Source organism: Diadema setosum, chromosome 22 (genome assembly GCF_964275005.1).
Source record: "Diadema setosum chromosome 22, eeDiaSeto1, whole genome shotgun sequence".
NCBI classification, from domain to species: domain Eukaryota; kingdom Metazoa; phylum Echinodermata; class Echinoidea; order Diadematoida; family Diadematidae; genus Diadema; species Diadema setosum.
The window spans coordinates 29875695-29890862 of NC_092706.1; the positions used below are offsets into that span (position 1 = coordinate 29875695).

Below are 15168 nucleotides of genomic sequence, written 5' to 3' on the forward strand. Positions count from 1 at the left end.
TAGACGTGATACTCACGCCCCATGAGTCTTTCCCACCCTTACACACCTGATTATTTTTTTGTTCTCACTTCTCACAACAAACACCAAACACCAAAAAGAAGAAAAACAAACAAACAAACAAACAATCAAAAAAACAACAACAAACAAACAGATATGAATGTTCAACCGCCATTTTAAGACTTTTTTTTAACTATCAGAATAAGCAAGAATATTCGATCGCAATAACAATTGTCTTTTAATAGTGCTACATCACGGGAGGGGGACAATGCCCCTCTTGAGCCACCCCCTCCCCCTCTCTCTTCGCTTCGGATGCGCTGACCCGCCGAAAAAAAAAAAAAAAAAAAAAAACCGCTCTCCCGGTTTGGGGGGGGGGGGGTGGAAGAGGGGGCAATTGCCCCCCCCCCCCCCAATAAAATGTTGGGGGGGGGGAACTAGTTTTTGCCACCCCCAAGATGGTGAACAAGTAACTCTTTAGTGGCTTTACCATGAACATTTTCAACAGTTTCGGCTCATTAATAATGTATTATAGTTAGAAGCAGCTATCAGCGTACGTACGTTCATGAGAAACGAAAATTTACGAAGATTCTGAGCTCTCGCTCGCGTCATTCGCGCATAAAATGTTTCTGAAAGGATACTAGTATTGCATGACAAATGTGACTTCTGTTATTTTGAGTCAATAATAGCAAATACAAAATTTAGTTGATCAGACGTGAAAGTATCAAGACATTCCGAAGAGCTCGCTCGCTCTGCCCGTACTTAGTAATATGAATAGTTTTCATAAGTTATGATCATCATCGAGGATCTCACACCGTCACATAAAAATGTGCCCCCGTAAGTTATAGTCATACTCCTTCAAGTCTCAGTGATTTTTTTTTCCTATTTTTAATTCCGGAGAAATTTGTTTTTAAATGCTCTATAAACGCGACTTTTATACTCTGTTCTTACAAAAAGTCCCTACCGTAGGACGGGGGTATCCCCGTCCCTCACCCTCCCCCGCTCGGTCACTTCGCTTCCTCGCCGAAGATCTCACACCGTCACATAAAAGTGTGCCCCTTAAGTTATAATCATACTCCTGCGCTGTGATTTTTTTTTTACTATGTTTAATTCCCTAGAAATTTGTTTTTAAATGCTCTATAAACGCAACTTTTATACTCTGTTTTCACAAAAAGTCCCTACCGTGGGAGGCGGATATCCCCCTTCCCACATCCTCCCCCCGCTCTGTCGCTTCGCTCCCTCGCCGAGGATCTCACTCCGTCACCGTAAATGTGCCCCGTAATTTATAATCATAGCCCTTCGCAGTATTTTTTTTTACTATGTTTAATTCCCACGAAATTTGTTTTTAAATGTTCTATAAATGCAACTTTTATACTGTATTTTCACAAAATGTCCCTACCGTGGGAGAGGGGTATCCCCCTTCCCACACCCTCGCCGAGGATCTCACACCGTCACATAAATGTGCCCCGTAAGTTATAATCCTAGCCCTTCGCAGTAATTTTTTTTTGTACTGTTTCATTCCCTAGAAATTTGTTCTTAAATGCTCTGTAAACGCGACTTTTATCCTTTTATTTTTTTTTTACAAAAAAGTCCCGGGAGGGGGGATGATATCCCCCTCCCACACTCTCCCTCGTCGAGGTTCTCACACCGTCACATAATGTGCCCCAATCGAGATTTTGCTCCCCCCCCAAAAAAAAAAAAAACAAAAAAAAAAACAAACAAACAAAAAACAAAAACAAAAAACAAAAACACATCAGAAACAAACAAAAACACAAGTGTTCCGGCACGCTTGTCCGTGGCTATTCTACACGTATTAGCATTCTGAAGCGTGTTCTTTTTGTTCACGTCCGCTTTCTTCACACGTTTTCTGCTGTTCCCCTCTACTAGTATATTAAGCCTGACTGAAACTATCAAACCAGTTAACAGATACATTTCATAAGTAGGTCTCTTGAAAAAGTCTCAAAATGCTACCCTGAAAACAATCACCCACATTATGCTCATATCTTAGGACGCCGGCCCCATCGACTGAACAATTATATTTTATCAGAACATTGACATTTACACCTGTATACAAGCACGGAAAGAAACTATCGTCATACAGAAGCTGCAGAAAGCAATTTTATTAATCTATTTGCCTGTGTCAATGTAAATTATTTCACCTCGTAAGTGTCGTTGTTTCGTAAAAACTATTTTCTGTTTTGCCTACTGGATGTTCATAGCTCATGGACATTTCAATGTTTTACATTCTCACGAATATAGCTATACTGTCTGAAACAGTAACTTGTGTCATACGACCACGAGAAACGATCTATCGGGCATCCCCCGACTTCAGGCGGTTCCTCTACAGGTTTACAGCCTCGAGACTTGAGCCCAGGGCTACACGTTGTGCTTCCATTGCCGTCAGTCACAAATAGTTTATATCAATGTTCATGTTTACCTTTAATCACACTTCAGACAAAGCGTGACATCTGTAAGGCATTAACACCGAGTTATCTGGGTTGAAGGAGAGCGCTAGCTATGCTAATTACGCAGTAAAAGTTGTGGGTCTATTCACTTAGTGTGCGTCTCCGTTGTTTCTCGTTGTTTCCGTACAGTAGCAGACAAGAGTGCCTCGAAGGGGCAAGCCCGGCCGAAACCGTGCCGCCAACTGTCGCTGAGGCAGGCGGACGAGTCATTCCCGCCAGTGTTTCAGAGGCACATCGGTGACAAACGAGTGCAAGAAGGGGAGAGCTTAAACCTGGAATGTGTTGTCTTTGGCAACCCGAAACCCAGCGTGAAGTGGTTCCATAATGGCAAGAGACTAGTGGACAGGAAAGGCTCACTCCAAATTCAGTCCAGGAGAAAGAAGTAAGTTTTTATGATTGATATGTTCATATCCGTTTTCCTTTCTTGTTTGCGTAAAATGTCCAACAGCAGTGACTATGTCTCTAGAATTTGGTCGTAGCACTTGCATAATCCATTCGTTCCCTATCGTATTACCTCCTGAAGGAAATCCTGTATGTACCCTAGCAGAGATGTGAAGATGTAGTATTACCAATTCAATTACCAATCTATTCATGGATGTTCAGATGATAATGAACGTGATATGATATAGGCTTACCAAGATGTTGCAGTAGTAGTATCGGTAGGCCTGCAGTCGCAAACTACTGGTTCCCTGCTGATGTGTGATGGTCTACAATGATGATGGCAGTAGACTGTGATGATGTTTATGATTGATATAAATTATGGTGATGGTATTTCTATCAGTTATATCAACTGCATCTCATAATAAGAGAGAAAAACAAGACAAAGGTATGTTCAGTAAAATATCCACTAAATATCAATATGCAAATTCACTATATATCCACTGATGATATTATTGTTATTATTATTATTATTATTATTATCACTTATTATTATTGTTATTATTATTAGTATTATTATTACTATTATTATCATTATTATCATCACTATTATTATTGTTATTATTATTGTTGTTGTTATTACTATTATTATTATTATTACTATTACTATTACTATTTATTCAGCCAACAGCCATCATAATCAACATTTAGATATTACTGCGTACTTCTGTCTCTTTTGCAATATAAAGTGCTGTAACTGCAGAGCTTATAATAATGTACTTATTATTTTTCTGTGACTGCGAGATATATGCACTTATGTATCTGGCTAAAACTGCTTGATTTGCAAGCTGTACCTTTAAGTGAGAGTACAGGTAAGGCCTTATTTTCATTTTGCTTTTCAGCTGAAGAAATCCAGAAGTGGAATCAGAAAGCTGCAGTGAAGGCCATTTTTTTTTTTTTTCCAGTTAGCTGATGAAACTTGGAAGTGGCACCAGAGAATATAGACTGCACCCCTCTGCCCCCCCCCCCCCCCCCCCCATAAAAAACATGTTGCCAGCTGTGGTTGAGAAGCATAGGAAATATTTTCATCTTTTTTTTTGTACAAGTAATGATACATTTTCAGTCTAGTATAAATACAGTTTTGTTGAAGTTGGTATCAGCCAACCCTTATTTTTCCTAAAATTAAACACTGTATACAATGAGTACAATCTGTTACCCACTAAAGCCCTAAAGTAAATTCTCTGCTCTATTGACTGATCTTCTGATTGAGGGAGTTTATAATGCTTTGATTGCATTGTGTATGTATATTTTTTCAGAGGTGACCAAGATTTGCAAAATTAATAACTTGCAAAAATATGTTTCCCATGTACAACAAATGCATCATGGTATCCAAAGTGAGAAATCACTAATTTTTCTCTTAAAATTTGTAATATGTGATCTTTCTAGCATTCTATGCTAAACCACTTGTGTAATTACTCTTCAAGACCCAGTTAAAGAAAATATTCGACATGTATGAACACTATGTTTGATGTACATGCAGTTGAAAAATCCATCCCAGTGGATGTTAAAGGGGGGGGGGGCGTGCCTGGTGTGCCCCCCTTTAACTTTTGTGAAAACAAAAGAAATAAAAAAAATGGGGGCACGAGCACCCCCCCCCCCTTTAATATTGTTATGGCGCCCCCCTTTTACGGAATTCCTGGATCTGCCCTGCATCCTGTGTAAGGCTGTGTAGGTACTCAAATTAAGTGCTGTAATACCATCCCATGTCTGCTCTTTGGTCAGAATCATCATCATTAGTACCATTGTTCAGTGTAGCCATTGAGAGTTTGTATGTTGGTAATTAATTTGTATGTCATCTCTCACATGACTAAAACGTCACTGACCTCTGCTGAAAAAAAAAAATCACATGATTATCAGAAATAAATGCATGGATCTGTGTCTTACATTGATTTGTAAGGAAACTTGCACGTCTCAAAAGTTTTTGTTTTGTTTTGTTTTTGTTTTATTTTCATAACAATGCACTGACACTGTTGATCCAGAAGCTGCCTTTCAAAAAAAAAAATTCTTTTATAAAAAAAAAAAAAAGATTAATGACATCTTAAAGAAATTTTAAAGAAATTGTTATGAAATGTTTATTGCAGCTTTGATAGAATTACCACATTAGAAATCACTGCTTTCGTATCCTATATCCATTACGGCAGTGCCATGATATTGAGTACTTTCAGTATAGCCTTGATTGCATGACAGACCTGTCAAATGTTGTACAGCGGCAGATAGTGTACACATCTGGTGTGATACTACATAATTTAAGTTTTAATTGTGGTACATTGTACCTGCCTCAGCTAATAGCTATTCTATGTGTCCATGTATGGACAAAACAACTGTAGAAGTAGACATTAAATTGCAACGTGGAAATTTTTGCATTTATCAATTGTCGTGAAAGTAGTGCAAATAAGAAATGCGAATTTTTTGCTTGTTGTGTATGTAATGCTATTCTATATTTTAACTTTTAACCAGTGTGAGTGTGAATAATTGCTCATGCAGAAATGTTCAATTTTTAATACAGTTAATTATACAGTTTCATTAACCAATTGAGAACAAAATCAAGCAAAGATTGTTTCAAGAAACAAAGAGACATGCATACCATGCATAGTAAACCAAACCATTGTGATGAACGTACATATGTCAACGAAACAGTGAGAAAGAAAGTTCTGAGTTTACAAACAAAACTGAAGTGAGGTTGTGCACCATAAAATCCAACATTAACATGCGTTTGTAAGAAGAAATGGCCATCTGGCCTTAGGAGATCAGTTTCTTGGAATTGCTACATGTACTGGACAAGAGGACAAAGCAGCCATTATCTATTTTATAAAAATTCATGTTGACACAGATGTGCTCGTCTACTGGTGCTGGTTATCTTTTTGACATTTAGGTCTTGACTTTGATTGCAATGTGAGACAGGTGCAACAATTATAGGGCTTACTGCACAGCATTCACTGGAATGGACTGCTGCCCTCTATGTTACAGAAACTACAGTCTGAGAAGCTGAAATAGTTACGTGACTTGGGTGATCTTATTATTGCAACATACCTTTCATTCATAGCCACATTGCACATCATCAATCATCCTAGAAATTAAAAGATGAATATTGAAACAATGACATTGATCAAAGAAAATATAAAGGCTGCCCTCTCAGCTGGATTTTATAAACTAGCCAAACATTGTTCAGAATGAGACATGTTGAATAATGCAATATAATAATAGATTTAGAAATGATTCATGTCCTCATTCTGTATATTTTTCAGTGATTACAATCACACTGTCACCAAGTGTAGAGTCTCATCACATTTTCTTGTCACTTTGTGTGCCCATAATTCCCTGCAAGCTGCAAGGCTATTTTATTGTAGGCCCCATTTAAGGTACTGTATAGAAAGCATACTAATTCTAACTTTAGGGGCACTAGTGATGCCAAATGAATAAAGGGAAATTACATAATATCTGCACTGACTGATGTAGAAAGAATGTCAATAGATATTATGCCATTCATAAGATAAAATACAGCAAAGGTCAAAGATCATCAAAGTAATGTAATTTGGATTGATTTGTATATTATGTTCGTTCCTTAAGTTATAATTTACAATGTGTGTAATATGTATTCTGTATTTTGTTTCATCTTACTACCTACTTCATGATTGAATTTCTCCTTTCTAATTTTTCTCCACTACGAGATGCTTAGTGCTTAGAAACTTTAGTAATAAGCTCTTTATTAATAATATTTGTTATTATTATCATCAAAGAATGCATTGAAAGGGCTTGATAAACAGTCACAAAATGTGATATCTTGTGTGTTTAAGTCTCATAGCTACAGTCATTTTAACCATTTTTTTTTTTTCAATGACTTGAGTTTACATAAAGATGGAAAGGTACAGGAAAGGAAAGTGAGTAGAAATAATGCAAAGAAAAATAGATGGTGATACATCTATAGAAAGGGTAACCAGTAAGGCATACTAATCTTATTGAATGATTTATATTTCTTAAAATAAAAAGAGATTTCACAGTGAAGTCATCTCTTGTCTGAAGAGCAAATGGTGTGGTGTGAGTTGATAGAGGAATTGGATAGGATCGCCAGGTCTTCATGGAAGACTTACACCACAGCAAAAATCAACATGGAAAAAAAAAGAGTGTTCTGGGAGAAGTATGTTGGTGATGAGTATTATATTTAGCGAGAGGAGGCATTTTGGATCTCGTATCATCAATACTGTAAAGTCAGAGAACGTAGCTGCTCTCATAGGACAGTATGCTGCTTTGGCTAATTTAGTGGTTTCAAAGTAAATTGAGTAAATTAGGTATTCTGTGTTTTGTGGTTGTTAGTGTTGACACAGAATAATTCAAGATCTTATGAACGTTTCCTATTACTGCTCATGGTCTGAAACCGCAGACTATGTGATCTTCTTGTGCTTTGAGAAAGCATTTTATTTGGATAGGGATTTCAGGCCAGCTTTCTTCTAACTGCCCCCAAGCTATTCGTACTGATCCCAGACGTTGGCAAGTTCACTTCTATGAGGCATACTCAATGTGTCTAGCCGAAGACTCCCTGCCTTCACCAGAGGTAGGCTGTGCTTCCCATCAAAATAAACACTCAGAATAAGACATGCTTTTACAATGACCAGACTATCAGTAGTTTCTCCTCCTACATGTTCATTTGTGTCATCATGGAGGATTGCAACATGAGAAAAATTAAGTTTGATCCCATTTGTTTTTTTTTTTCATTGAATTTCAACAAACTCCCCATAACATATGGTGGAATCAATTTATTGAAGAAAGAAAAATTGTAGCGTAGAACAAATATCATAGTAAAAAGTATCAAAGTTGCAACTGATTGACAAATTGCCCTTCATTAACATGTGACAAGCAGCAATTATTCGGTGTTTTTGTAGCAGCCATGATAAAAATTAATTCACATTTTATTAATTCATGAATTCAAGCATCAAAGATGTGACTGTAGCTTACAGTATTGAGATATGATGATAAAATTTAAAAAGCAAGAAGAATGAACAGTTATTAGCATTATCGGTCTAGTAGTGTAATGTAGAACATAGAGTATCAAAGTAATGAATGACTTCAAATAATCAGCATTTCCCCTCAGCTCTTTTATCAGCTTTTTTTTTTCAATGGCCAATGCGCACACCCCCACCCTAGCTTAACTGCACAAATCACATCCCCACTAATACAAAGATCTACCCCATTCACACTCTCCTGTGGTATTTATAGCCCATAGTGCTTCAAACCCTCTGCTTCCTCCAAGAATTCCTATGGACTCTTTTATCACATCCATCTTTTTGCCAACACCCATAACTTTGTTTACTCCTGTATCCTTCACCCCTCCCTATATTTTCAATCAGTCATTTGTAGTAAAGAATAAAAGTAGTAAATAGAAAGTACATTGTCCAAGTGGCCTGTTTTGGGCTGACATTTTTGGCTGTGGGGTTAATGGGGTGGCATACCACAGGCACAATTAACAGTGGAGAGAGATCTAAACTGTCACTGTCCTTTCTCAGATGAATTCATCACCGACAATCTACCGGACTTCTCTCCAGCTCATGTCCATCTCGTGGTCCGGTGAAGATAATTCTTAAAGTCAGGCTGTCATGAATGATGGATCATATGTTTTATATTTCTTTTGTTTTTGTTCTTGTTTATTCTTTGCTCTTTACTTTCATCCAAGCAGGACATCACCTGATAGAAACTGGTCATACAAATAAAACCAGCAAAAATTTTGTAGGAATAAAAGAGAAAAATGAAGTTTTACTCATGTGTAGACAGATCCTTTGTTGGGGATGGAGTGTTAGAGATATCAGCATTGCTGCTATGTGTGTTGATATCTTTGATATCATACTCAACAAAATAATGTCAATATATCCTACTACTAGTAAGTCATAGCATATAATGAGACAAAGAAAGTGAATGCCATTTAATTGTTAGTACACCATAACTGCAGAAAATATGATATACTGGGAATATGATGGTATGTTGTGTAAGCAAGCAAATAAAACACAAAAGTAGTACAGCTTGTAAGTATTTGCACATTAATGAGAAATCTATTCTCACTAAATGTCAGTTAAGACCTAATACACTTTGACAGCTTGCTAACAAAGTCATAAAAATTCATTCTTAATAGAAAGATAAACTAAATGTAATATGGAATTCATGTATATATCTAACTAAATACTGAAGGTCTAAAATGAGTAATCTAAGGTAGATACTAACCTACCCAAATCTGGTTGATGGAAGCCTTCACTACAGGGAGAAAACTGAAAGGACTGCCGTTCAGAAAATGAGATACTGAGATATTAGTTTCATGAAGAGTTGTGATTAATCTTACGCTCAATTAATTGAGCATAACTTGTTGAATCGAGCATACGTTCAATATTGAGTGTAAGTTTTGTTTCATAAAGACACCTACACTTGATTTCAAGAAAAATCAAGCGTAAATTTCTGTAGATTGAGCATTACTTGCGATCAATCACAAAGTTGTTTATGAAATACAATTTTTGATTGATTGCAACTTACGCTCAATCTTTATGAAACAGGCCCCAGTGCTATGTGCCTCACTGAGACTTTAGTCAGGGCCTAAATGCTATTAATCCTTTACAAATGTCATTAATTTTGAGACCGAGGCGAAAAGAACAACAATTTGTCTGCAGTCAAGACTAAACAGCACAACAAACAAAGACCCATAACCACAGAGCAAGTAAAACTGATGATATATTAACACTAACAATGAACTGCTTAACCCGTTGAGGATGAGTCCTGAGTATACTTGGGTAAGTGTCTATGGGAAATGCATGTTGTAGCAAAATCAGGCCGTCCTCAATGGGTTAAGTAATGGAGTCAGTCACGAATGCTTACGTTGTATGATGCACTTACAGTTGTAGATCTCCAAAGTTCAATAGTTAGAAAGAAACTGTATGCTGATGTAAGAAATCATGAATGCAGTGTTTTGACAGTGGTATAAGAACACATGAATGTAGCATGTTGTGGATTATGCCACTATTACAAGGACTATTCAAGATATAGTATATTTTGCTATGGCCTGCAACAGATCATATTTTTTTCTCCCTGCATAATATGTCAGATGGCAGATTACTTCTACATGCATTGATCTTGCAATTGCAATTATTATCTGTTCAGATTCTAAAATTTCTTAGCAGGTTATGTACATGTACAATAGATGTATATAATTGCAAGTGATTGACAAATTGCCTCACATCAACGTAAATGTAGATGTATAATGGAGATGTATATAAATTCATGTATAATATATGTACATCTGAGAGGCAGAAAATTACTGTTCTGTTTTTTTCTCCTCCAAACCTGACATCCCCTGTTTTGACAAGTTTGGCTCTATTTTTGTTCCAAATCTCCGGCTGTGGATATATCTGGATTGGCTTAGAGTATAGCTGGAATGATTCATGGCCGTGGTATGTGATGTCAGACGTCGCTTTTGTTTTAATTCAGCGTCTGCCTCCAATGCATCAGTTGCCATGTGATGACATTTTTTTTTTATGGTCTGCTACTTTTTATTGTTGATAGTCTTGTCTTGCATCTAAGCTGCCAGATCTCAATATTTCATCTCCCTTGTCACTGAAGTTAACCTGTTCCATACGGGAACCTAGTGACCTGCGTATTAAGTCTTTGGGCATTTCAGAATTCAGTATGGAACAGGTTAAGTTGTGTGATAACTGGGTGAATATGAAGAGTTTGATTTCAAATTGATTTAACTCCATTCTTGTGAATATGAGATATTTACAACCAAACCTGCTAAAAAACAAAGAAAATGATAAGATAATATGGGGTGAGTTTTAATCATAATTGCAAGAATATTCTTGTTATGTACAATGTAACAAGCGAGGTGTTATTGTAAAGGTTTTATTTTGCTTGAAACCTGATGTAAAAATGGCACCTAACCCATTTAGCCATCAATCTCTTCATAATATATTTGAAATCTGTTCTGTATACTTGATATATGCAACAATTTAGTTCATGGCTCTAGTGCATGTACTTGTAAATATAAATTGTTGATGCACAAATTGAGATTAGGATATTTTCTCCTTCCATTCCAGACACTCCTTGACCATACCATCTACTCTACCAGAAGATAAAGGACTGTACATTGTGAGGGCAGTGAACTCTGAGGGCGTGGTTCATTGTGGGGCAGAAATTATCATAACTGAGAAGACTCCAGACACAGTACAGGGTGAAGAGTATGCTAACGACTTTTCAGTACAAGAAGGTGAGGCTGTCTGGTGGTTTATTGGAGCTATTAAAAGTGCTTACTATAACAAAATTGGACTACTGTTAATACACAGAGTTATCTGACATCACTTTGTCAGGCTATCTTAACTGGAAAGAACTCCCTACGTGTTACATGTACCCTGTTATGAGAGTGCAGTCCATCAATGGAGCAAATCATACATTGCATGAGATTCGCTTGGTAGGCCAAGTCCCACTTAGCACATGTAATGGTCCTGTTCAGTCCCTCTCATTTGTTTTCTTGTTATTTGAGGAAACCCATCAAATGAATATATTTGGTGTCTGGCTATGGTATGCTACGAGGTCTAAATGTGCCAGCTGGATTTTGGCCAAAACCCTTCAAGATCAAAACTGGTCGTAGATTCTACTAGTTAAGTCCAGTAATACTATCATTTTGGTTTCACTTTTCATATCATTTATAATGTTTTTGCGGTAGTGTAATATTATCCTTTAAGACCGCGTCCAGGAGATAGAGCATACCTTGTTAAATACAGTGTACTAACTGCCTTAGTCCAAAATTACTCCTTGTATAATACTTGTATGTCCTCAAATTTATGAATGTAATGACTCCCACCAATTTATGTGATGTATGCATCATTGACATTTCATTTGGTGAGGAGACATTGCCCTGTTTCATTTGAAGTTAAAGGTCCTGTTCACATTTTGGGAGCAGTGATTTAAAAAAAGTTCAAGATATTACATTTGATGCATATGTGTAGGTCAGTTGTATCACAAAACATCCTACCACACAGAATTTTTGCAATAAAGCCTGCAATTTAAAGAGATATCGCTATTTTACTTTATAAACTTGATAAGCCATAACTGTATACATTTTAGTCTGGAAACATTTTTATCATGACTTTTATTCACATTTTGTATATTTAACAATACTTAACATCAGTCATACTGATTCAAATTTTTACATTGGTTGTTTCTATCTCTAACTCAAATTTTAGTACTATTTTGAAGCACTAATGGTGGGTTTTTGTTTCATCTACAAATGGTAAATTATGTCTTTAATGCAATCACATCCAAACTATTGCCTATACATAACAGGTGACATTGTGATCACCCCAACTGACCTCACTGGAGACAATTCAGCCGATACCAAGGGAAGCAGGGCTACATCAGCTGACAAGATGCAAGCTCCATGGTGAGTACCAAGCAGGTGCCGTGTGATCTGACCATGAAATTCCATCTTCAAACTGAGGGGAGTCATGGATTCAAATCCCTTCAGTGCTTCTTACATTTGTCCCTTCAGCAGATCAAGTTTGATAGATACATTGCTCCCTTCCACCCAGAAGTAACAGGTTAGATGGACATTGATTCATTTATGAATAGATATAATTGATGTGGCATTCCATAACCAGAGGTACTGCCATACTCCAGGTTATAGCGTTGTGAAGCGCCATCCCTAAAAAAAAAAAATTAAAAAAAATATATATATATATATATATTTATATATATATATATATATATATATATATATATATATATATATATATATATAGATATAGATATATATATATATATGATATATATATATGTATATATATATATATATATATATATATATATATAGATAGATATATATATATATATATATATATGATAGTTAGGTGATCCAAGCATTTACACATTGCTATTATGGTGGCCAAATTTGAGCAATCTCCAGCAACAATCCCAATTCCAGTTCAGCACATGATATGTTAAACTTAATAAGAAGGAAAAGTTGCCTCATTTGATTGATCTGTGCAAAATGTGGTAAGTAATTTCTGATCTTTCCCTCCAGTATCATTGAATGGCAAAAAGAAAGACTTGCCAAAGTTAAATACGGGGTTTTGAGGTTTTGGTTCCCTGTTCCCTGTTCCCTGTTCCCTGTTCCCTGTTCCCTGTATTTTTTTTTTAGTATTCATTTGATGTCTTATATGTAATGTAATATTAGTTGCTATTTATCTGTTGTCAATATGTGTTTATGAATGTGTGACAAAATCAAATTTCCATGCCATGTTTTTATACATAATTTGGACAATAAAGAGAAATGAAATGAAATGAAATGAAATGAATGTTGTGGGAATACACATTCTGTAACTGTAGCATTACTGAAGCAGTTTTTGTCCAGGTCTGGGAGGCATGACTTTTACAGACACAACCATGAAAGAAAACTAGAATTTACTCAAAAACTCCTATCGAGCACCGCTATGCAATCACAAGGAAGTGCAAGCTTCATGTGTGAGGAATGGAATCTCGACTGAAGCTTTCATCATATGGTGGCATTTGGGAATTTATTGATCGGTTTGGGCAGGTTTGTGAGTTTGAGCAAAGTATGCCAACTTGGCACACTGTTGGGCATGCGAGCATGCCACATAATAGTTAAAGACCAAGTTTATTTTGATAGAACAGGAAAAGAGAAGAAACATGAAACCTGCAGCAAAGAATTTAGCTGGAAAGAAGCATCAGTACTTGCTATTATATTGACTGTTATGTTCCAACCATGATTCACAAAGTCAGGTTTCTTTTTTTTCTTTTTTGTGAACTCTTGACATCTGTTATTTGTTTTAAATAGTCTTGTATGATATCTCACCACCATCTAGTACTGCAATATTTAGTTCAAAAAGCATTTTTTTTTTAATCTCTTGTAAAACTTTGTTTTCATGTACACAAAGATACAGGAACAATGCTATTAACCCGTTCCATACGGGAACCTGGTGGCCTGTGTTACTAAGTGTATGAGGATTTCAGAATCGGGTATGGAATGGGTCAAATATAAAAAGTCAACTGACTTTAATTGCCAGGAAAAACAGTAGAAAATTAAACACTTGAGCCTTAATCATTCTTAGTGATATGTTCCCAATGTATCATTCTTAATTTGCTTTGGTAGACAGACATATCAATAGTTGTAAGAACTGTCTGTCGATCTAGCCTAGGTATATTCTCTTTAATGTGTCTGTACACAATGTGGCCTTTCTCCAGGCTGCCCGTACTCTTTAGATTTGATATCACTTGACAAGGGGCGCTAACGTGAGTGTAACCTTTTACTGACATTTTCGCTTTCTGTCTGTGGCATTGGATCACGTAGACTCAGCATCAACAGCCAGCTCTTTAATCCTATGAAGACCATTTACCTCTGACATAACACTCATTCTCTGCTGACGTCTGTGTCTGGATATTATAGCTTAGTCGACAATGGGTTAACTGACTGAATAGTAATCCTAACAGGAAGTCCCAAAGTGTGTCTTTGCAATCAGGGGCCTGTTGCATAAAACTTTTTACCTGAGAAAAACTCAGGTTAAATTTTGAACGAACATTTCCCATGTTAAAGTCAATGGCAGCATCATACTAACCTGAGTTTTTAGTTCCTACCAGAATTTTTCTCATGTTAAATGTTTTATGTTACAGTCCCCAGGTGTTTTGGGCAACTGTTTTGATTTTCTTTAATTCATTCACAAAAGGCATAGACTTACATACAAACATGTGGCATGCACATTTAGTAATCATTTACTGTATATGTCATAATACATTTATGAGTGAATTGTTATAGGCTATTCAAAGCTTGATGGGGACATCTAGTAGATGTAAAGTATACATTTATGTACACAAACATTATACAAAATATTGTCACTATGCCTCATTACTATGCCTACATGATTTGTTTGTATGCATAACTGAAGAGTCACTAAACTGTCATAGATAGATAGCCATTTAAGTGTGTCCAATGTTTACTACATTTCACCAAATAACTTCATCATTTTTATTTATAGATATAGGTGATAAGTACATGTTAGCAATGAGCATCCAGGTGATTGCATTAATTTGATATCTGATTTTGGGTTGTTGTTTTTTTTTTTGCACCTAAACAAGAGAGGTTTTAGTGTAAGTAAATTGTGAGGCTAATTGTAATAATTAGATGGCTAGCAAGCCTGGTATAGACAGGATGTTTTGGGTACAAATTGTATTCGTACTGTGATGCAAGACTGTCCCCTGTGTGTAATATTTAAAAGGACTTACAAATTTAGAG

General features: G+C 36.2%; 1 protein-coding gene across 1 annotated transcript in view; it reads left to right on the forward strand.

The window, feature by feature from the left end:
- The window catches only part of LOC140245295 (protein Obscurin-like), a 131160-nt gene that overhangs the window by 17021 nt on the left and 98971 nt on the right, over positions 1-15168 (forward strand). Inside the window, 3 exon segments of the mRNA XM_072324879.1 lie at positions 2589-2841; positions 10961-11130; positions 12207-12318. Of these exon segments, the coding sequence (XP_072180980.1) occupies positions 2589-2841; positions 10961-11130; positions 12207-12318 (535 nt within the window).